General features: G+C 37.5%; 1 protein-coding gene across 3 annotated transcripts in view; it reads left to right on the forward strand.

Annotated features, from left to right (window-relative positions):
- The window catches only part of SLC12A2 (solute carrier family 12 member 2), a 59,315-nt gene that overhangs the window by 29,188 nt on the left and 5,848 nt on the right, over positions 1-24,279 (forward strand). Inside the window, exons 10-24 of one of the 3 annotated variants that reach the window (XM_027709061.1) lie at positions 1,376-1,524; positions 6,117-6,224; positions 6,821-6,944; positions 8,132-8,233; positions 9,456-9,611; positions 10,590-10,689; positions 14,043-14,154; positions 16,520-16,660; positions 16,865-16,971; positions 18,675-18,754; positions 20,062-20,202; positions 20,869-20,916; positions 22,263-22,385; positions 22,544-22,655; positions 23,158-23,244. In XM_027709061.1, coding sequence (XP_027564862.1) covers positions 1,376-1,524; positions 6,117-6,224; positions 6,821-6,944; positions 8,132-8,233; positions 9,456-9,611; positions 10,590-10,689; positions 14,043-14,154; positions 16,520-16,660; positions 16,865-16,971; positions 18,675-18,754; positions 20,062-20,202; positions 20,869-20,916; positions 22,263-22,385; positions 22,544-22,655; positions 23,158-23,244 — 1,690 coding nt within the window. The remainder of the gene's footprint in view (positions 1-1,375; positions 1,525-6,116; positions 6,225-6,820; positions 6,945-8,131; positions 8,234-9,455; positions 9,612-10,589; positions 10,690-14,042; positions 14,155-16,519; positions 16,661-16,864; positions 16,972-18,674; positions 18,755-20,061; positions 20,203-20,868; positions 20,917-22,262; positions 22,386-22,543; positions 22,656-23,157; positions 23,245-24,279) is intronic. The other 2 variants (XM_027709062.1, XM_027709063.1) reach the window with 2 other exon arrangements.

Consider the following 24,279-nt stretch of genomic DNA (forward strand, 5'->3'; position numbering starts at 1 on the left):
GGTTTTACTGTGGACTGTTAAGCAAGTTGTAATGGCTGAGAAGCAATCTGAATGTGGTATAGGTAATTAGGAATTAATTTTCCCAATGGAGGAGAGACAATTTACATAGATATCTAGGAATATGACTGGAGAAAGTTAAACTTGCAGCACATCTGTGCCCTTCCCATTTTGCAAGTAAATAGTTTAGGTCCTCAGGTGTTCTGAGGTGGTCTGGTTGCCAGGACCTCCTTGTCATTCAAGTTGCTAAAAGATCAAAGTAAGAGAATTTTATTGACTGTTGCTCTATAGACTTTTCTTTTCCCAATTCCTTGTTTCACTCCTGTTCTTGGAAGTATTTACTGTGTCCAAACAGTTTGACTGCCTCAACTATTAAACCATAAAGTATTAATTAATACTTAATCTGCTCTAATTTTTATCCTGTATGAGACAAAAAACCTTGATGTAGAAGACCTATGGCCTTTTAGTACCTTTAGTTATTTTTCTTAGTATTTACAGGCTGAAATAATGTGTCTTCACCATTCTCTTGACCAGCAAAAATTATAAATAGTCATAGATGAACTGTAGATAGCAATTAAGGTGATAATTATTTAAAAAATGTGGAAGGAATGGTACTGTGTGGCTTTGTTTTTCACCAGGAAACCAACTCAAAATACCATGGTCACATGGGAGATGGCTTGTTTAAATGTTGGGAATTGGCTTGCAACAGGCTTCATGACAAACTGTTCAATTTTTTTAAAATTTCTGAGCCATATATTCTGGCGAAAAAAGCGACTGTGGCACTCTGTACACTTGTCTGCATACATCTGTAGATACAAACCAAACATGCACTCCCACAGAATGGCCTGGATTGGAAGAGGACCTTAAAGGTCACTTCATTCCAACTCCCTGCCATGGGCAGGGACACCTTCCCTATGCCAGGTTGCTTCAAGCCCCATCCAACCTGGCCTTCCAGGGTTGGAGCAGCCACAGCTTGCTTCTCTGGGCAACTTGTGTCAATCCTGTCAAATCAAGTGTTGGTGCAGAATACTCACTTCAGTTCAAGAGCTGTGTGGAAACTCATTTTTCAAAGAAATGGTATGTTAAGCTGAAATTGTGCCATTAAACTTTTGCAAGTCTGTTAACATTGTTTTGCTCTGTGCTGAACCTTTTCTTATTAGACTCAGATTTATTAAAAAACTGAAGGTCTTCTCAGGCAAGAGAGCAGTTAGTTTGCTTGTGAAGATGTGCTTAGTACTGAAATGTGTTAAAAATAACACTGCATTTTAATGTTGCTCTGTGAGATAGTGTTTACATAAAAAGATAATTGAGCTTGACACATGTCCTTAAGTTCAGGTTCGGTTTGTTAATGCCTTTTTAATTGTTGTGTCCACTGTAGGTTCCTGTGTTGTGCGAGATGCCACAGGGAACGTTAATGACACCATTGTCACCGAGCTGACAAACTGCACTGCTGCAGCCTGCAAATTAAACTATGATTTCTCATCCTGTCAGACAAAGTGTCCCTATGGGCTGATGAACAATTTCCAGGTATAAAAGTTTCTCCTAATTCTGTTCTTTGGCTTTTGGGTGGTTTTTTTTTTTGTTTGGTTGGTTTGTTTTTTGGTTTTGGATGGTCTTGTTTGGTTGGTTTGGTTTTGAGATTTTGTTTGTTTTGGTTTTGGGTTGTGTTTGTTGTTGTTTGGGTTTTGTGTGTTTTGTTTTGGTTTTGTTTGTTTGGGTTTTGTTTGTTTGGGTTTTGTTTGTTTGGGTTTTGTTTGTTTGGGTTTTGTTTGTTTGGGTTTTGTTTGTTTGGGTTTTGTTTGGTTTGGTTTTGTTTGGTTTGGTTTGGTTTGGTTTGGTTTGGTTTGGTTTGGTTTGGTTTTGGTTTTGGTTTGGTTTGGTTTTCTGTTGTTTTGGTTTTGGTTTTATGGTGTTTAGGTTTTAGCTTGTTTTTTTTTACTTGCATATTAAGAAAAATCATAGGCTAAATATGCCCATCTCCAAAAAGACAAGGTTTATCTGGAATAGTCAAGTGGTGCACTCTAGCTGGTGTATAGAAGAAGAGTGTATGCATATCAAACTTCTGGGTGTTTATACACAAGTGGTATAAATGTTTACTTCTGAGTAAACTGGTTAGGTGGTACTGCAGCTCTGTTTAGGTACTTGAATGTCATCATTCACTGATGGGGATAGATGTACTCTTTTTTCAATAGTGATGCATAGTAATCATAGGTAGCCTCTGTCAATAACTTGTTTGTTAATTTTATAAGTACCTTAGAAAATATGCTGACTTCTTAGGAATGTTTTACATCTTTATCACAATATTCCCTTTAATGGTAGGAGTCTTGTGAATTTCCATTAAAGCTGATGTTACTGTATTTGAAAATCCTCGAAGAGTTACAGAGTATTTCATAGTCTTCAACACACATTTCACGGGTAATTGTGCTGTCCGTGAACTATTGGCAAGTGTTTGAAAGAACCCAAGGAAAATGTTCTTACTGCCAGTTGATTTTCAGCTTGGTTTCTGGTAGCCCATCTTTGTCCTAAATCTTTCCAGTAGGTGTAAAAACGTTGACTAGAGATTAAGCTGAAATCCACTACTGGAAAAGATATTGATTTGATGAGAAGTGTATGTGGTGCATGTACTCCTTACATGCGCTGGCACATTAGGCTGACAGCCTTATCTGCAAAGCACTGTGGAAAACCTGTGCTGAAATAACATTGCAGTGCAGACCATTATTTTACAATAAAATACATTTTTATAGTGAAATGATTTGAGTATTTTGTGTAATGTTACTTTGTTCTTGTTTAGAGAAAGTCGGAATTGCTCTTGTGGTGGGAATGATAATTCTGCAAAATCGGGTGACTCTCCTCATCTGTTTAAGCTCAGAAGAGCCACTGTATTGTCAGATGTACAGCTGCAAATAGCATGTAACTGATATGTCTTTTTCTTAAGTCAGAACTTTTGCTGACCATAAATGTTGCTTGTACTTTTAATAGAGTATTTCTGTCTTCCAAATTATTCCTGCTTCTCTCTGGGAAAACAAGTGAATGCCAAATAGGAATACTTACTTCCAAGGCCAGAGGCAGCACAAAGAATGCAATGCTCCTCGCACCCCCCTGCTTTGTTGGGGTTTTGAAAACTTTGTCATGGAGACCACACAGCATCTCTGGGCAACCTGCTGCAGCGCTTAGCCACCTTCTCTCTGGAATTTTGTTTTCCTAATACCCAGTGGGACTTTCCCTTGCTGTTTTTTCTCTCATCCTCAAAGCTTTTGCTGTTTATCTATGAGAAGAGTCTGATTCTGTCTTCTCAGAGGATGTCAGAAGGAAGTTTTGTGAGGGGCTGTTTACCTAATGAGAAACTCTTGACCATTTTCTAGAAGAACTGCCCTCAACTTTAGATCTGTGTATATGGTAGCTGTAAGGAGATACTTTTTTTTTTTTTCATATGCAGGGCACAGTGTGTGCGGGCACAGGGGCTCCAAGCTTGTATACCTCTCAAGTTCTTCATACAAACGTAACTTCTTTCTGTTGCTTTAAATAACTTGATAACAAATTCTTCAGAAACTGAAATTAATCCCTAAGGTGAGCTAAGAGTGTTGTTTTTGTCTTACAGCTTGTAAACATACAGGTTCTGAGGCTGAAAGTGCCAGGTGGTGTGCACAGCCTGATGACTTTTTATTGCTTCAGTACACTCTGTACTGTGTTCAATTCTTCTGGCAAAGAACTGATCTGAAGTTCCTGCTCAGGCAGCTCAGGTTTTGAGTGTGTTTGGACAACAAATGCATGGCTTGTAGTTTGATTTACCTGTGGAAATCTTAGATGAGAAACTTAAAATGAGGACAGTTGGTCAGACAGGCTCAGTCAGACTTGCATTAAAAGACCATTTTTAGTTGCTGTTGTAGTCAGTGCCAGTGAATTACAGTCCTCCTCACAGGTTTCAGACGTTTCTCTGCTCAGTGTCAGTGATTATTCTGTGCACAGGCTATCACCTGGCAGAAGAGTAACTTCAAAAACTTGTTATTGGGCTCTATAGCCTCACCCTAAGACTTCTGTAGAAGAATTTACAGCTTTGAGTAACTTAAATGCAGAATCTGGTCAACTTTGGATGAAAGTTGAAAGTAGCATGAAACTCCATTGTTTTGATACAGCACTTTTTACTGCTCTGCAGTGGCTGGACCAAAGAACTAAAACTGTAGTCAAAATATGGTATTTCATTATCCCAAATGTTTGGAATTTAAGAAACTGCCTAAACTGCAAATGCCAAGGAAACATAATGAGGCCCTTATCAGCAGGAACTGTATATCTGTGTTACCACACCACTGGTTACAGGGCCATTCTGCCCTTCTAATTCTGCATGTTCTTTCAGGGATGAAAATTTCGGTTCTATAGCCAATTGCAGTGTGTGCACTCCTTGGTTTGTGGATATGAGGTCTGGATTATGGGGTCTGTGCTGGGGGTGGGAGGGAGAGGTGTTTAACACCACGGCATGCTGTTCTGCTGGAACTGGTTTCCTTTGTATTCCTCCAGAAGCTTCTTCCTAAAGTCTCTTACCTTAGTAACCTAAGGCATAACTTGCTAGCTTTTAAAATGCCAAATGTTATTTGCATACATATTGCTCAGATATCTCTCAATTTTATGTATTTTATTTCTATAAAAGGGTGTAATACTCAAAAGTACATAGTGTAAATAATTGGAGGCATTGGACAGAGCCTGGAAAGAGAATGTAAAATATGAGTAGATTGTAAGAAGTTGATGCAAGTGTAGTAAAGTGATGGAGACTCATACATAAATTCTGTCTGTAACCAGGGAAGATGGATTGTCATCCTTGCAGGGAAGAAAATTTTCGTGCTGCTTCTATAAAAGTTATTCTCTGCTTGTTTATTATGTTGCTGTAGCAAAAGTTTCTTTCTGAAGTAACAGCAAAGCATTAACACCCTTAAACTTTCTTCTATAATATAGTGTAGGATTCTTAGAAATAATTAGTAATTAGAACTGTAACTTTTTCTGTTTCTCATAAAACTAACTTAAACCCAGGCATAGGAGGCATAACTTAATAAATGTGTTGTTAGTTTTGTTCATCTATGATTAAAGGCATGGCATATCTTTTTTTATAAACTACAAATAGGTTTCAGGAAATTCTGTCCTTTCATAACAGTACTGTGACAGTAACTTCACTGTCATCTATTGCAACCTGCAATTACTTAATTTCTCTTTTTAGGCAGGACATGCCTTGTATTGACCAATGAAAGCTGATATAGTGTAGAGATCCAGAGGTTGTTAGCTTGATCTGGGGAAAACCACTAAATTTCATCATGAATTTGGCCCTAGGAATGTGAACAAAACTTCATCAGTCGCCTTTATATTGTGTCTGAGAACATGTCCTGCCTAGTAAGATTACTTTAAACAGCTAGATTCTACAACTTCAGGTGACAGTAACTTTAAAATGGGACACTTCTGCATGATCTTTCTTGCCTTCCGTCAGTTGCTTTCCTGCTAATCTAGCTGACTTCGCCAGGATGAAAGGCAAGTAAGTAGTGCAAATAATGCAGAACTAGAGTTTGGTCAGTTGACTAAAAGCATGGTATAAAATTCTTAAGCATTGGCTGTCTTAAAGCAACTTAGGCTTTTGTTTTATAAAGAGAAGTGCTCTATTAAACCCTGAATATTTTTAAATACATAGTTTTATATCTTAGTTGTGCAGGTTTTCACTACAAGCCCAAGTCCTCCTCAGCAGGGCAGCTCTCAGTGAATTCTTCTCCTCGTCTGTACTTGTATCTGGGTCAGTGATAGGTTAGTCAAAATATGAAACAGATTCCAATATATTTTTCTTCCATTACTATTTTTTAATCCTCTTATGAGCCCATGAAGACTTGTGGCATTGATTATTTGACCTGAGGATTACATGGTTTGACGATATATTGTGTGAAAAGCCACCTTCTCTTGTTCTAAAAATAGGGTCCATTTATATCCCCTGTTTGTCTCTAGTTCATTCATTTATATGAATGCATGCTATTCAAACACCTTTTAAGTGGCGAGTACATAGTATTTTTTTTTCTGTTTGTGTAGTTAATGATGTCATCCATTTGTATGGTATACTTTTTCACATTCTTTAAAAAAACCTATTTTTCTTTCAGGTAATGAGCATGGTATCAGGATTTGCGCCACTGATTTCTGCAGGTATTTTTTCAGCCACCCTGTCTTCTGCTTTGGCATCTCTTGTGAGTGCACCTAAGATCTTCCAGGTAAGTAGGGAAACAGAACCGTAATATTTTAAAGAATAATTAATTTTGAGTCATGATTCTTGGAAGGGGACTCTTGACATACTGCCATTATAGTTCATACCAGTTGAAATCAGTAGATTGTGTTAATATTAACCTTTTGTTTAGAATGGGAGAACAGTGTGTTACTGTTTGATGTTTCTGTGTTATTTTGCTTTACCTTCTTTTAACTACTTAGTCTCTTTCTTTGTCTTAAAATTTGTCTTTAATTGGGTTGAAAAAAATCAGTAGGAGTCAGTTGTAGAATGGATTTTGTTGCACAACAGAAACACAAGTACCAGTGTATGTATTGGGCAACTTTCTGCTTTCTGAGAAAACAGTCTCTAAAGAAAGAATAGTTAGTTACAGGAGAGCAGAGCTGCTATTCCTATAAATAGACATTACTGAAGGATATGTTGGAAATGCAAAATGTTAAGATGGAACAACAATTGAAAACAGAATTAGTACATGATGGTTATAAGCCTTTGTTCAGGAAGGTAATTTGCAATGGAAGATGGCATTAGTAGGGATGCATTTTGAACAAAATGCGTACTGACTCGTGATTTTATTTTTTTTCTTAGGCTTTGTGCAAAGACAGCATTTACCCAGGATTTCAGATGTTTGCTAAAGGCTACGGAAAGAACAATGAACCACTGAGAGGATATATTTTAACGTTTTTAATTGCTCTTGGATTCATACTAATTGGTTAGTTGGACATTGTAATAAATCTCAGTCCTGTTTTGTCCTTTAGAATGCATTCAAGTCCAAGTTGTGACTTCATGACAGGGATCCAATGCAAAGCTTAATTCTAAACCAACATTCTAAGTCTGTTTATTTGGAGGATTAATATTTCCTATCTTCTAGATATAACTCTGTCTAGAACTGCAGTAAATTTTAACTGTAGGAATACTGCACCTTTCTTAATAACTGCAGATATCTGTCTTCAGTTACTATCAGTCAATAAAAATACAGCTTTTGCTTGAGTACAGAGATGTTACATCCTGTAAATATGAAAGTTTATTTTGGATTTTTAGTAATTACAAAAGCTTCTGTAAAGGCAAACTTGCCTGAGCAATATTTTTTAAAATGTGTTTTTCTATTAAGTTACAAACAGTAGAGATGAGTGCTGATGCTGCTGTTCCTAAAGATAAAGATCAGTTTAGGTAGAATTACATGTGTTCTATGTAGATGGCAAACTATTTGTGCTGTGTCCACCCAGTAGTTCTGTGCCCGTGCTTTTGAACTTCTTTTCCCAGTTTGCTCTTTCCTCTTTCCTCCAAGTCTGCTTAAGGCAGAGGTATACCCATGAGGTTCCTACTGACCATGCTGACAGGAAGCTTAATTGCAACAAGTAGAAACTTGTAGGCTAGCATGGCACATTCTGTATTTTGGGTTTTTTTTCAGGGTGAGAGTACACATATAAATGTTTTGTACCATGCTGCCTCGAGGAAAGGAGGGCATCATGTTCTTTCCTCTCACTAAAAAGGATTTAGGCATCACTGTTGTAATGATGTTGGTGTGTAATAATGCTCTGTACCGGTACCATTGATACAACTTTCAGTTTAAAATGCAGGCAGATGAACATGTTTATCATATTGCTCACACTAACTTTGTCAGCTGTTGCTATTCACTGTAGTTGAGTCTGAAAGTTAGAAGTGTCTTGTTCTTTGCTGTTTGAGAATTGACCTGGAGATGTACTGCAGATGTGTTAGTGCTCTATCGACTTCTGCTGGAATTCTTCAAAACCCAGTGTATTGGTGCACTAAACTGCATCTCCTTAGAGTATATTAGAGAGAATAGCAGAATTTTTGTAGCAGAATTTTTACTTTATAGTCTACAAAGCCGTTGGATGATTTCTTTGATAACAGCCTGCTTTGTTTTTCATTTTGCAGCTGAACTGAATGTCATTGCTCCAATTATTTCTAATTTCTTCTTGGCCTCATATGCCTTGATTAACTTCTCTGTATTCCATGCTTCTCTTGCAAAATCTCCAGGTAGGAACTACATTTTGGGAGTGGGAGTTTAGCTTGCAATTCCTTTATGCATAAATGCAATTTTAAAAGTATTAATATAAATTAGGGTTTACTTTAATTACTGAAAACATACTTGATTCTTGTGGCACATTTGAATTAGAAGAGTAATATGTTGTGTACCTGGGTCTTCTGAAATTTTGAGAACTGGGTGATCCAGTAGAGCTTGGGAGCTACTAATTTTGTCATCTTTGCTGGGGGAACACAAGATAATTCAGGGTCTATTCAGAAACTTCTGAAGAAAGCTTTCTTACTTATTCAATATTCGGTGTTGGCAAACCACCCTTTTGTTGTCTTTGGATTTCTCTTAATATATTCCATCTTCTAGTCCAGAAGAAACAGGAATTGCAGGTGGTATTGCCACATTTTCATAGTCTGTAGTGTGGGAGGTTAGTTAATTTATAGGAATAAGCCAAAACCCAGTAGTTGCAGAACAGATGTATATCATACCCAGTCCACATGCATTTGTACTGAAATAACGCCCTTAAAAGCTTCTTAAGTTTACTGAACTGAAAGATAGCTGGAGAATTTTTTTTCCAGAGGATGGGCATAAGAGTTTACACAACAGTTCTGTGTTTAATACACTTGTTAATCTTGGATGTGTTTGTGGAGGTGTACATGTGCACATGTATTTACCTGATTTGGGATAAACTTGAGGCAAATAAGGCTGTAAAACAGTGACAGTCCAGTACTTTGACATACTCAAGTTCTACTTGAATATATCTGTCCTTTTCAAGTGGTGAAAATTTACAACTATGTGAAAATAGTAAAAATGCACAACTAAAAACAGTTAGTAGTATATAGGAGACTGAGTCATGAGCTGATGATTCATGTTATACTGCCTTTTACAGCAAAAATCAGTTGTCAGACAAACCATTGTAAAAAGTTTCTGTGGCCTGCACAAGCATCTTTGAACTTTCCTTTTGAGCTATGCTTTTAGAGGGCAAAATTAGGAGCATTTACATATCTGTCTAAGAAAGATGCAAATTCATTTGAAAGGTGTTGGACAATTGAAAGCATAAATGTGCCAATCTATATTTTGTACATCACTGAAAACGACACATTCACATGAAATGTGATGCAGTACACTAGGGAAGGGAAAAACAGATAGTGATTCCTTCTCTTGGAGCAGTGATAAAATTAATTTTCCTCTTCTTTTCTGTCCTCCAAATCACATTTTTACTAGGTTGGCGCCCTGCTTTCAAATACTACAATATGTGGATTTCTCTTGTTGGAGCTATTCTGTGCTGCATTGTAATGTTTGTCATTAATTGGTGGGCAGCACTTCTAACATATGTCATAGTCCTTGGGCTTTATATTTATGTCACTTACAAGAAACCAGGTATGTATAGGGGCTTCTTTGGGTTGTGGGGAGTGGGAAAGAGAGTTGAAGAAGGGAAAAAGTGGTGGCCTTTGTGGGGAGAAAACACCCAACAATTTCTTTCTGTTTGGGCAACTAGTTCAGACTTCCGTTTCAGGCTTTTTAGTTGTAAAGAAATGTAATTATGCTTGTGTAGTCAGTGCTGTTTCCCCTCCTCCCAAATTATGAAGATGCGTGCCTTTCACTTAGACATATATATCTGAATAAAAAGGAAAAGGGTGATACGGAAAAAGCTCGGGTTGCAGCAAAAAAAGGCACTAGGAAATAATGTGATATCTTGATGGAAAGTGAGAGAGGATGCTTCTCTACCGTTCTTAATTGAAAAGGGATTTGAGTGGTGGATGCTTTTTCTATAAACCATTCCTAGTGCTATGAGTGATTTATTAGTGCTTCTAAGAGCTCTGTATGTCGTAAATGCAAGATGGAGCAAAACTGAGCAAAAAGGTGTTTCTGAAGTTGGAAATGAGGAAAACTCTACATCTGGGTCTATGAATATCTATGAAGTACTTGAATGAAAAGGGTTAGACTCGATGATCCTTGTGGGATATTCTTTGACTCTGTGATAATTCATTGTAGCTGTCAGAAGATCTGTATTGGAACAAAAAGAGAGGACAGTGGGATCTTTCTTTTCCTCATAAAAATAATAATCTAAAAGGATTTCCTTAATCTAGCAGGTTTTCACTGAAAATATCTTGACTACGTAGGAAATGCTTTGAGATTACTTTTTTCTTTGCTGTGATATAAAATAACACAGCATTTTTTCTGAAGTTATCTTTAATAGAGTTGCCTATTTAGCTGTAGGGTTTGTTGACTAGTATTGTGTAGAATGTATAGAGGTATAGCTTGAATTTCTTGTTTTCAGTTGGTATGCAACATTCATGTTGTGATCATGTAGTTTTATGTATAAATAATATATTGGAACTTCAAATTTTTCAACAGATGTGAACTGGGGATCCTCTACGCAAGCCTTGACTTACTTGAATGCACTTCAGCATTCTATCCGGCTCTCAGGAGTGGAAGATCACGTGAAGAATTTCAGGTAACTTTAGTTAATATTAAAAATAGGAAATTCAGTGTTCAGTAGAGCACTGTCACAATGTTTGCTATTGTGGCTTCCATTAAATGTTTGCTATTGTGGCACCGTTACAACCTATCCTGCTCGGCAGGTTTAGGTGAAGGTTGTTTGATTCACTCCGGGCCATGGAAGGGAGAAACAACAAAATCTTCAGGAGGTTCAGTAACAAACTTTCACTTGCAAACTTTAGAACATTAAGGTAGAAAAAGGTACTTGGCAGATTTTAAAACAACATCCAGACAAAGTAAAGCACTGTCCTAGTTAGAACAGCTGGGACCAGTTCATCACTGGATGGGTGTAACCTAAAACTGTATATTCTATAGCCTTCCATGCCATTTCCCAGAAACTGTTATCAATAGACTATTTACACCCTCTGCCCAGAGCAGCCTGACTCCTCAGGCTATAAACTAGGTGTTAAGAGGCCTGCGAGATAGGAGGGTGCCTCCCTGTCCTCACACTCTTTTGTGGAACTCCCCGCCCTGAGGGAAGTACTGAGCATTCCTGCCTGAACTGGAGAATATATAATCTTGGAGTCTTGGAACTTTTGGAACCACTCGTGGGATCCAGAGGAAGACTGCAGACCACCGCTCTCAACCAGACTGCAATCACCACTCTCGACTGGACTGCAGTCACCACTCTTGACCAGACTGCAACAGCACTCTCACCAACAGAATTTCTCCTCTCCTTTTACTTTGGACTCAGGGGGCCCAAAAAACACCACTCTGTTCATGCCCCAGGGTGCTGGGTTATACATTTGGGTTTTGTGGGTTAAAACCAATTGTTTGTCTATATAATCATACTTATTGTATTATTTTGTTAAATTGTTATTCTGATTTATAATCTCTCTTTTGAGTTGAGTTCATTTCCCCTGCTGGTTTACCTTTAAACCAGCACAAGCACTTTAGAGACTGTAACTTAGCAAGCTTAAACTTAGCCGGCTTTAACTTACCTGGACACAAGAAGGCACTTACTAAGGCATTCACTGGAATTTTTAGGCTGGTTTACAATATATTTTGAGAAGTTAGGAGTAGAGAAAGAAAGGATAAGAGTAGAAAGATATCACCACTCATGGATCAAGTGACAATTTTGATGTCTGTTGGTCAAAGTGGTGGTCACAGTCTTGGTCTGCCGGGGGTGGGGAAAGCCCACAAGGCACAAGGTTCATTGGGCTAATGACTATTTAGGTTCAGGTGGGAACACCCAGGTACTTCTGCTGAGCAGGGAGTTCAGCACTGTTGCAGCACTGTGGATCATGTGCAGTCCTCTGGTGGAAAGCCCCAGAAATGAGTCTAGGGGCTCTTTGTGAGTCTTTGATGGTTTAGGACACCTTCTAAGACATGGCAGCTGCCTCTCACATCAGCATGTTTGAGCCAGTTATGCCCTATCAGAAGGGATGAACACCTTCAGGCCTAGGTGTGAATGTCTCAGTATCTCCTTGCAGGGGAATTTTTACACCTGAGCCAGTTGTGTAAGGGAGGACATTGCCATGATAAAAAGCACTGTCCCATCTCACAGGATCTGTTTCTTATTGAACTCTTTCCTGGTCTGGCTCAAAACCCAGCTTGTCGCCAAACAAAAGTTGGTTTGTCATGGTCATCCTCTCGTTCACTGCACCTGGGCTGTTACTTTGCACATCCTCAGCAAAGCATCTGCTGCTTTTGCAAATGGCCAATTGTCTGAGCCATTAACCATTAACATTTAGTCTCTCGTGTACATGTTCATCTCCTGTGATTTATACCAGCTTCAAATTTCTTCACCGTGGACATCCCCTGAACATACTTGTGTGAGCATTTTGTTTGTGGTTAGAGTTTGCACTTCAGAAGCAAGGCTGTGGATGATGCCTGCTTACTGTTAGATGCCTTGTGGTCTGCATCATGAACTGTGATTTGTGTTCCTCTTTGAGTTGGAAGATATGCTCCAAAGTGCTAATGAGCATTCACTCCAGTTGGGATGAAACTGATGTAACCTTAAATCCTGAAGATATGTATCTGTGGGTGTTGTACTCAACACCATCTGTTTCACTTCAGAAATCTCTCATTGCAGTTCAGTAATGGCAAACAGGCTGGATGGGTGTTTTTCACGAAGCTGAAGAACAGAACTGATTTGTTGTCTATCAGCATGGCTCCCCAGGAAAAGTCCTACTCAGTGAGGCAGTTTTCTGTCCTGTTAGTAATTATGCCACTTATCTGGGATAAGCTATTGTAAAAGAAAGATGCTTCAAATAAATTTAACAAAAATTATTGATTAAAACTAATCCATCCAAATAAGTGACATTATAGATTGAGACAGATCATTTTCCCTTGAACGTGACTTTTCCATCTGGTCTTGTCCAGTCCCTGACTCAACTGACTCACCATAGGTCCAATTGCAAAGTTAGATCAAACTTTGATGTTACACCAGGTTGCTCAGGGCCATATCCAGTCAAGTGTTGTGTATTTCCAAGGCTGGATATTCTGTGGACCTGTCATTACCTCCTGCATGCTGCCTTTGCCCAGCACAGGATTTATAATCTTGGCCGGTAGTCTAGCAAATCTCTATCTTTGCATTCTTAGGGCAGAATTTAATAAGAAATGAGTTAAGGGAGAGATTCTTAAAACAAGTGACATTCTCTGAGGTTATGAAGAACCTGGCAGGAACACAAGGTTTAGTGGTGGATTTAGTAGTGTTAAGTTTATGGTTGGACTCAATAATCATAAGGGTCTTTTCCAGCCTAAATAACTCTGATTCCGGTCTATGATTCTAACATCAAAAACGAACTGGAGCTGCTACAGAGGTTGAGACAGATTACTTTAGGTGATTCTTATGATATGGAAAATTTTCACCTGAAATGAATTCTGAAGTCTGGACACATCATCTTTTAAAATTGATGAGAAAGTAGTCTTTAATAACTTACTTGCAGTAGTTTGGTTCTGCCCTCTGGATGATAGTAATTTTAAAAAGAGCATATTATTCCATTTTTTTTGTTGGACACAGAAGAATCTAAGCTAGAAAATGTGAAGGGATGGAACTTAAAATGGGGGAGGAAATTCATCCCTCTGACCTAGTCTTGTCTAAAATTTGTTCTTGAACTTTTTAAATGTGTAAATTTTTAGATTTAATGGGAATACTAAATTTTTATCAAATTAGTCATAGATCCACTGACAGTTCTGGAACAATTGATCTTTACTCAATTTAACCTAGTCTTGTAATAGTAGGTAATTTTCAGTGATGATTATGTTGTTATGGCTGATATTTAGAAGAAGCATTTCTGTTTATAAAAACCCCTCAGAACTCCAGATTAATTCCAGTTTTTCGCCCCCATCTCTTGATAATTCTAGACCTCAGTGCTTAATTATGACAGGAGCTCCAAATGCACGTCCAGCTTTGCTTCACCTTGTCCATGCTTTCACCAAGAATGTGGGCCTGATGATCTGTGGCCATGTGCATATGGTAAGTGTATTCTGTCTTTACTTTAAAATTACTTTGTTGGATTTTTTTTTTCTGTCTAGTTTGGGGTTTGTTTTTAGGTTTTTTTAACCTGTTTGCTTTTTGTTTCTATTTTTTGTTTAAATGTGGGGGTTTTGTTTTTTTTCCCAAAGTTAGTACTTTAGCTCATTTGACATCTAAATGCTGAAGAACCTCTCTAGTAATAAAGTGAATACTGGATTACAGCCTGGGCCTCTTTCTGTTTCTGCGTCATACAATCTCATGTACTTTCTCATGCTTTGGATCTGCAGTACAGAGCTAAATTTCCTCTCAGTGTGACTATTTCAGAGAGGCTGATTACTATGTAGAGCTTTTACAAAGCCTGAGAGAAAATAAACCTCCTTGAGCAGGGAAGTCAATAGCAGTTTAGCTAGTAGTTAAAAATTGCTCTTACTCTCCCAAGTAGGTTTTTTATTTCTTCAGTTATCAGGTTCATTTCATTGGCAGCTGAAACAGTAATGTGAACAGGTATTTCCTTATTCCTTTCTATCCAGCCCCTACTATTTCACTAAGTATCTCTGGTTTTTTTAATCAGAATGTGAGTGGTGGGTGTTTTTGCGCTGGGATGTGTTGTGAGGGTGGTTCTGCAAGGACATAATTTTAACAGATCTTACTACCTAAAGTGTCTTTTATGGCATACTTATAGAGTGGTTTTGTGGTGGTGAGAAGGAAGCAAGCTTCAAGTAATTACTCTTAAGAATCATGCTCAGTTGTGTTAGGTGAGATGTAGGGTGGCTGTCACGCTGTGATCTTTACCAGAACTTGAGCTAGCTACAGAGAGGCCATGGCGTCTCTGATAAACGTTAGCATGTTGGGATTGTGTAGTTTAGCTTCATATCTTCAGACTTTGTCACATCACTGAGAACATTTAGGCAAGTGTAAATATAACTGACATATGTCACCTCAGCACGAGAAAGACATGGACCTGTTAGAAGGGGTCTAAAGGAGGGCCAGGAAGATGTTCAGAGAACTGGACCAGCTCTCCTACAAAGACAGGCTGAGAGAACTGGGGTTGTGCAGCCTGGAGAAGAGAAGCTCTGGGAAGACCTTAGAGCACCTTCCAGTACCAAAAGGGGGCTTATAAAAAGGAGAGAGAGGGACATTTTATACAGGCAGGTGGGTGTCAGGACAAGGGGCAATGGTTTTTGAAAGGGCAGGTTTAGATTATATGTTAGGAAGAAATTATTTATTCAGAGCATGGTGAGGCCCTGGCAGAGGTTGCCCAGAGAAGCTTGTGGCTGCCCCATCCCTGGGAGTGTCCAAGGCCAGGTTGGAGCAACCTGGGATAGTGAAAGGCGTCTCTGCCAATGGCAGGGGGGTTGGCAGGTCACTTCTAACTATAACCATTCTATGATTCTGTAACTTTAAATACTCTACAACGGGTTTGAATATACTACGCTTACTAAATATAACTTGCTTCTGATCTGATGAATGGATAAGAGCAAACTGAGTTAATGCAATCCACAGAACATACATATTTTGTCTTCAGAAACTTCCAGTTTCTGTCAATACAAACTTCATATTTCAATGAGTCTGAAAGGACAGAAACTGAGTAATAGAGAGGTAAGATATCATAGATGGAATATCCTCCTTTAAAAAAATAGGGCTGTACTGAAAAGAATAAGGTGGTGTCATCCTTGTCGGAAGCCAATTCTGATTAGATATTATTTGGGAGAAGTATCCTATCTCTATTTAAAATGGCTTTCCTGCAGGAAGGGTGACACTACCTCATTCTTCACTAGCTCTGAATATTTGGTCAGAGTCTGTGTCCTTTTGCAAAAACTGGGCTGCTGTGTTCTTGGTTATACCTTGTCCTGTATTCTGCATTTTGATGTCTAGGAGGCACACAAAAGATTCATCCTGATGGAGGTAATAATAAAGGAAGTATTTAAAGAGGAGGTGACTTTGGCTGCAAAATAAAACTGCAGAAGTGGCACTACTGTGACAAAGGCTTTCTGATTAGGATTGGTACACATGGAGGCACACTTGTACAGCTTGAAACAGATATTCCTAGATATGCTTTGGAGGACAAGCTTGTGCCACCCTCTGGGGAAGTGTGTTGTGCTCTGCGGGGATAAGTTTGTTAAAGCTTGAGTAACCCTCTTCCTAAAGGTGATAACATTTTTCAGCCTTTGCTGCTGATAATGCCCGGTATTTTGTGGGATTTGGGTGTTTTTGGTAGGGTGCAAGCTTTTTTTGAGGTTCTCTGAGTCTGACTTGTATTGTAGCAGTGAAATTTAAAAAAAAAAGGTGGGGAGCTTTTTTACTCCCACTACTCATATTCCTAATTGTTGTTCACTCTCCTCTTATTATTTCCTTATTTTGAAAGGGTCCTCGGAGGCAAGCCATGAAGGAATTGACGACTGATTTGGCTAGGTATCAGCGATGGCTAATTAAAAACAAGATGAAAGCTTTCTATGCACCAGTGCATGCAGAGGACTTGAGGGATGGAGGACAATATTTAATGCAGGTACATCTCTTTCAATTTTCGTTTTAAAGTGGTGAAGATACACATCAAAATTGGAAGTGGATTTATACTTTGAAATATGTTCTGTTTGCAATATTATCTGATAGCTTTGATGAAAAGTACTTTGTTTTGTGCTTAAGAGAATAATAGAACCTTTAGTTGTTTCAATAACATATTATTTTATAATATACTTTTTGTTCCTCTTAGGCTGCTGGTCTGGGTAGAATGAGACCTAACACCCTTGTTGTTGGATTTAAGAAAAACTGGAGGCAAGGTGATATGAGAGAGGTTGAAACCTATATCAACTTGTTCCAGTAAGTAGAAAATGTGAAGCTGTAGGTCCTGTGTTCCATTTCAGTATGTTTAGTAGTAAGTCAAGGAAGATCTTAGTTGCACAAAGTCTTCTACAGGTAGATATAGATTTTCCATATGACTGATTCAGCAGTCTTCAATACCTTGTTTTTTTTCTGATATGGAAACTAATAAGTCTTTAGTAGGTTACAAAACACAGCACTGACCTCTAAGATAATATAGTAGCCATAAAGGAGATAAGAAAGGAAATCCCAGTGTAATTTGACAGCGCTGAAAAGCAGACCAGTTCTGGCTGAAAAATATGAGTAACTCATGCTACACAAACACTTAAGGAAAAAACCTCCATATTTCACTTACACAGAGATTTTTTTGTTGAGCTTAAGTGCCGCTTAACCCACTTCATTTGTGGTTTATACTTCCTGTTTACTGTGCTTCTAAAAGAAAGAGAGGATGGGGTTTACAGGCAGAGATTAGAAAAGGGGGAAAAAAGTCACACCCAGGTCCTTAAGAGAAAAGTAGGGGCACCAAATGAAGTGAAAAATAAGGAAACACATTGGTTAGTTCTTAGTTTTTCTTTTTTTCCGGTTTTGTTTCGGGATGGCTTTTGCTGGAAGATCTGTCAAGTCATGTGGTTCTCAACCACAAGTCATGTGGTTCTCCACATCCCTAAGGAAACCTCAAGAGGTAATAACTGTAGATTAAGCATATTTCTGGAAAATTAAAAATTTCTGAAGCTCAGAGTAGAAACACATCTAATCTGTATAAATCTAGCACATTGAACAATTAAATTAAGATGTTCACTAATGCACAAAACGTTTCCCTCTTAAATCAACTTCAATTCTTCTTGCACTTACTATGGAATATATTGATACTTCAAACATTTCTAATCGAGTCTTAGTGCTTCCAAAGAGTAGTGTTTATTGAGTGAAATCTTAAGAAGTTTGTCTGTGGAAAGGATATGGGGGGAGTTCTCTGATTTATGGTTGTTTGTAATTAATGAAGTATTTATATGTAAAGGATGATTAGTGGCTAAAGCAAACTATGATATCGTTAAGTTCATGTTTTTCATATCTTATATCTTGGAGGGGAGGAAATTGTTACTAATTTTACTACAGTTTTACTTACCAATTTATTCAGGCTCTCTGGTTGCTTTTACAATAATGAAGTTTTCCCTCTGTTTTTGAATGGAGTGAATTCCTACCTCATCAGATGTAATGGAACTAGGAGCATTATAGCTTACCTATAGATAATTTGATTCTAAATTACAACATCATAGGTGTTTTTAATACTCCAAATGTTTTGAAAAGATGTCAGAATGTTTTAGTTCTCAGTTCAAGATCTACACAAAGTAAATCTCTTTGTTGATTGAGGGAGATAAAAATACAGTTTTCTTAGTGTATCTTATCTGTGCAGAACTTAACTGACCTGTTCACGTTGCTTTTATTTAATCACTTTTTACGTAGATGGGAGAAGGAGAAGAGGGAATAGGTATGCTCTCTAGACATTGCTTTTCAGGATATGCTGTTCAGTTTACTGATACAGTTAATGTTTTGGAATCAAAACTGAAATTGTAATGAAAATTTATTATTTGAGACTTCCATTAGCAGTGTTTAATCACTGGAATTTGTTCAAGGAGGGTGCATAAGGTAGGTCCTTTGGAAAGGAAAAAGCTGTAAAATAATTTGGTTTTGTCCATTTTGTTTAGTGATGCCTTTGATGTTCAGTATGGTGTGGTTGTCATTCGCCTACAAGAGGGCCTGGACATTTCTCATCTTCAGGGCCAAGGTAAGACTTACTTTTTTCTATCTGGTGAATAGCTGTTCTAATTCCCTTTTAATATTGCTTTCTAAAAATATTAAAGGAAAAATTATTAAAAAAATAAAACACCATCCTTCTTATGGAATAAAATTCACTGAAATTAGCAAGTCAGAACTGTAAAATAAGAATAACTCAGCAAAAATGTTAGTTTTTTGTGTTTCAACTTTCTGTATTTGTTAGCTGTATATAGTTGTTTCCCAAAGATTTAGTATTTTACTGGAACAAATTAAAGATAAGTTGGTATCAAGTATCTGGGACTCAAGCCTAGCTATTGTGAAAATCACAACAAATGATCCATGATGCAAGAATACCATGAGTCTGGTGTGGGATGCCAACCCCTACACACACTAGTTTAGAGTTTTTGAGTAGTCTGTCTCAAATTTGGAAAGGTCTTCTGTTTTCCTTGTAGAAGGCGTGGTTGTGCTTTGTGGGTAATGTTCTTAAGCTGAATGGTATAATTTTAGTTCAGCATCAAGCAGAATAATAAAAGAAGCCTGTGAGCTTTGGTGACAACTGTCTGCTGAGTTGATAATGTGTAATTTGTTTGTAGCTTGCTCCATACAGAGCTGCTGCAGTGAGGAGGAATCCTTGTGACACAAACTATGTAGGAGGGGCACCCTCCTGAGAGAGGGGAGGGTTGTTCCTTCACTGGAAACATGTGAATGTCTTAGAATTTGGAGAGAGCAAGCCTGTCACTGCATGCAGGAGGGCAGAGGAGTATGAGAGATGGCAAGTTGTGAAAACAACACTGCTGAGAAAACTGTGAGTGTAACACAGAGGTGTCAGAAGAATCTTAGTGCCCGCTGAAGACTGTGAGTTTGCTTTAACTCTGACAGCTGCCAAGTAGCTCCACAGAAGCCAAATCTGGAAAAAAGACTTGGCTGTGAGACATACTTAGTCTGTGCCTTGTCTAAGGTTTACCTTCCTTTTGGAGTTGGAGTGGAAAAGGAAAACACTCACCAACTAATTTTTTTTCCTCCTAGTTGTGCTTCCACAGCGTTAACTAGCTCTGCTTTATTATGTTTAGCCTGTGGGAGTGCATTCAGTAACCACAGTGTGGGGAAGTAGCAAAGAATTACAGCTCTGCTCAAAGGAGGAGCCTCTGTGTACTCTGAAGCAGTTAATACAAGACTTTTGTGCTGATTTTCCACCCCCTCTTTGCCAAAGCATAGAGTTTAATTAATTGCGAACCAGCACACTGTAGTCACGTCCCTCTATTGATACCATTTGAAACAATTAAGTGGTTTATAGTGTGTTTTTCTGCTTTTTCAAAGAAGAGTTACTGTCATCCCAAGAAAAATCTCCATGCACCAAGGATGTCATAGTAAAAGTGGATTATAGCAAGAAGTCTGAGACAGACACTTCTATAGCTTTTGCTCCATCATCTAGTGAAAGAACTCCCACTCCACGTAAAGGTAACTTGCTAGTTAGTGATGGAACTTGAGTTCTCACTCTTTCTCTCTCTCTCATTCCCTCTTCAGTTCCTCTCTCCCTTCACCAAGGGGTTATTTATGGGATCTCTGTGTCTGTGAAACAGAAGAGTGTCATGCTTTTCTAGATGTTGATGTCTAATCATTTAAGTGATTAGGTTTAGAGCTTACCTGTATGTGAAATAAATCTTTTGATTCTAGTCCCCTAAATAAAATAGGTGGTAGACAATGACCTACAGTGGGATTTTCTTTGTTACTGAGTTTGACAGGCATTAAAAAGGGCTTGAGAATTGTGCCCCACGTGTGATTGGAAGGCTGCTAAATTTCTGAAGGCTTTTTCATCCTGGACTAAAATAATCTGTGCATGTTAGCAGACACAGATCATCCAAGATACTTTGACAATAACCAACTTTCCTCTTCTTGTATAAAGCAAAAACCTAATAGTTAAGTGAGCAATGGGAGTAGAGTGTTTTTAAAGTACAAATGAATCTCAGGATTTGGTAGGCTGCATTTGTGTGCTTTTCTTTGTGTGAAAATCCACTTCATTCTACGTCTTATTTTCTAATTTTTTTATATATACACTTGTATTGTTTTCATTAATATCACAAAGGAAATTAACGTTTTTATTTTGTATCTTTAAAAACCTTCCAGAGGAGGACGAGGATGGAAAGACTTCAACACAACCACTGTTAAAAAAAGGCAGGCATTTTCCACCTTTTTGTGTTAAATCATTCTTTCACATTGTTAATTTCAGTTTTCCTTTTGTACTTCTTTCTACACCTCAGAACTGGAGAGGAAAATATCAACTGTGCAATGTTAATTTGTTACTTCATATCTGCTTTAAAATGGGCTTCATCTTTAGGGATTAGGCTATAAAAAAAAAAGCAGCATTATGGAAATTCCCGGAACAAGTTGCTACTAAGAAAGGATTGCGCATAAATGTTGGAATTTAAAAAAAAAACAAACCAAACAACCCTTTTGTTTTTGAGTAATATTTGAAATGTGTTCAGGAGCTTTCTGAGTGAGGTGAACATCTGAAATAACCTGAAGTAGTAGTTCAAATCATAGCAATTTGAGAGACGAACTAAGCAGTTTTTACTTCTTGGTTTATTTCAGACTTCTTCTGAGTTACTCAGGTATTTTTGCCTTAACTACAACTCATCTCACTGTTTTGATATTTTCTTCATGATTTCAGCAGCTAGAAGCTTTTGTGTTTTAATAATGGAAAGTGAGATTACATCTTGAAGCACAAGATGGCAGTTTGGAAGAAGTCCAGTATGCAGTAAAGTAGTATTTAATGTGAATCAGTCACAGATGTGTGCTAAATTTAAAAATTCCTAATAAAATAAGGACAAAGACGAAGTCAAACTCCTGGCTCTTGTTCAGTCTGAGATTCTAATTAAGAGAAAGAGGTTAGGGTTTTTTCCTATACTGAAAAACAAAATTACCTGTATTGTTCTAATTGAAAATGCCATTATTGTTTTTTTCTCAGCAAATGAAATAATTTTGTTATGCAGAACAGTCTGTATTGTGCTTTAGAGTCTTGTACATGCTAAAAGGTACTTGTAGAAGACAGGATTCCAATGGGCATAAGTAGCTTTTATTTTCACCACATGCTTAAGGAAAATCAGATTTAAGGAAAAGAAGTGCTTAGGATGTGGTACTTACTTGTAAAATTAGTTATCTACCTGTTTTAGGGAAGTTTTGTTATTTACAACAGGCAATAACAGTGCATAGCCTAATGCTCTGAAGCAAGGTCAGTTAAATTGTCCGGGCAAACGTCAATATGAAGATCTCACACATCCTTTATTTGTCAGATGCCTGCTAAACTACTTCATCTGCTGAAATTGTGAGTTAGACTCCCTAAATACAGATAGCTCAGTTTATATCCAGTCAATCAAAATCTGGAATTGGGGGGGAGTGGGGGAAAAAATTTTTATTCAAAACTGTAGGTACCACAAAATATTAAGAAGTTGTATTTGATGAATTTCAAGGTGATTAAGCAAAACAGTTCAAAAACAGGGTGTTATCACAATTTTTTCCAGATTCAAAGAGCTCATCTTCTCCTTTAAATATGACTGACCAAAGACTTCTTGATGCCAGTTCTCAGTTTCAGAAGAAACAAGGCAAAAGCAATATTGATGTCTGGTGGCTCTTTGATGATGGAGGTAATGTACTTTATAGTTTAAAAAACTTGATTAAAAAATCATTGAAGTGATTTTGCATTAATTGTCAACAGATACCTTTCAGTCAGTTCATATAAAATCTGTACTGTTTAACAAGATGCTGTTTTCTCATTCAGTCTCAAATTCTGATCTAAACACAGGTTTGACACTGTTGATTCCATATCTTATCACAACCAAGAAAAAGTGGAAAGAGTGTAAGATCAGAGTGTTCATTGGTGGGAAAATAAACAGGATTGATCATGACAGAAGAGCGTAAGTTTCTCTTAAAAATTCAAGTGCATGTTACTTGAATGTTAAATGTATTCAAGAGCATGTTACTCCTTGAATTACTTTCTCTTCCCTAGTAGTTTTATTTCAGTTGTTCTTTGGTTGAGGTGTAATCATATTCTATTCCCTTGATCCAGAAAAGGTTTTGTTTCCCCCAGGTGGTTTTGGGTGAGATACCTCAAACTAAATTTTCTGCAGTATTGTCTGATGCTAACATTTTCTTTTTCAAATATTTTCTGAGTTTGTCATTAAGGGAGAGCCCTTCTCTTATTTAAAACCATAAAACTGTTTTGACTTTTTTCCAAAAGCATGGTGTTGATTTATAGTCATATGTCAGTTCTGTTTGATTCCCCTCCCTTACATTTAAGATGCCTTTTTTTTCTGTTTCATTTCTTAAACCAGTGTTTTCATTACCAAACATCTACTGTTTACCCTGTGAAATAATTAAAAATATGATAATATATAAAGGCTTGTTTTTCTGATACAGGATGGCTACTTTGCTGAGCAAGTTTCGGATAGACTTCTCAGATATTATGGTTCTTGGGGATATTAATACTAAGCCAAAGAAAGAAAAGTAAGTCTCGAAAAACCACATCGTGTTTGTTATTTGAATTTATGATGTGTTTCATTAATTTAGAACACATCATTCTTTTCTACATAGCATTTATGGCACAACTAATTCCTGTGATATTCATCGTTTGACAGAAATGGAGGAAATTAATTAATAACCTCCAAGAATATAGAAATCTGGATTTTTTAGATCTGTGGGCCTTTGACTGTAATACTAAACTGAGACAAATACAGAGGAAAAAAAATCCAAGATGTCTGGAATCTTGTTTACAAAGAGAAATGCTCACAAAAACTGAAATGGTCTGAATCTTATTTGGAGTCCTAGTTTAATGCAACAAAGCTCAGTCTCGAAATAGCCTTATCTGGGTTTTTTTGTTTTGGTTGTTTTTTGTTTGTTTGGGGTTTGGGTTTTTTGGGTTTGGTTTCGTTTCATTGTTGGTTTGGTTTTGGAGATTTTTTGGTTTGTTTTTCATTTTTTTTAAATTGCTTGGACTTTTAATTTACACAGGAATGATCATAGATGTGATACTTCTCCATTTCAAGTTCAAAAAATATTAGTTGTAGATGACTTTCAGTAAAAATTTGTAACAGAATGTGTACAATTTTAAAAACTATCTTCCTTCCCTTTCAAGTCTTCTTGAGTATGCTGAAGTTGTAAAAATGCCTTTTACATGGATATGGACGTATCTGAAAGACTTGACGTGCCATGCAAATTGGGAAGGGTTGTTTTACAAGTCAGGCAAATGCTAAATACTAATACACATTCTTTTAGACTCTGCTTTTTAATCACCTTTTCTTCAGTATATAGAATACATCAAGCAGCTAAAACATTATAGCACACTGGTGTCTTTGCTCCCAGGATTCTGCCACTGCGAAAGATGTAAACTTCGAGGTAGCGCTCGTTTGCGCATCAGAGTTGAGGTGGTAGAATTACATGGAAATAGTTGTATTTTATAGAAGTGATCAGAGTTATTTCTTCTGAGAGCATTTTTTTCTTCTTTGTGTGAATACATTCCCCATAATATATGCAAAACCTTTC

Source organism: Neopelma chrysocephalum, unplaced genomic scaffold, assembly GCF_003984885.1.
Source record: "Neopelma chrysocephalum unplaced genomic scaffold, ASM398488v2 Primary Assembly neopelma1_96684, whole genome shotgun sequence".
NCBI lineage: Eukaryota > Metazoa > Chordata > Aves > Passeriformes > Pipridae > Neopelma > Neopelma chrysocephalum.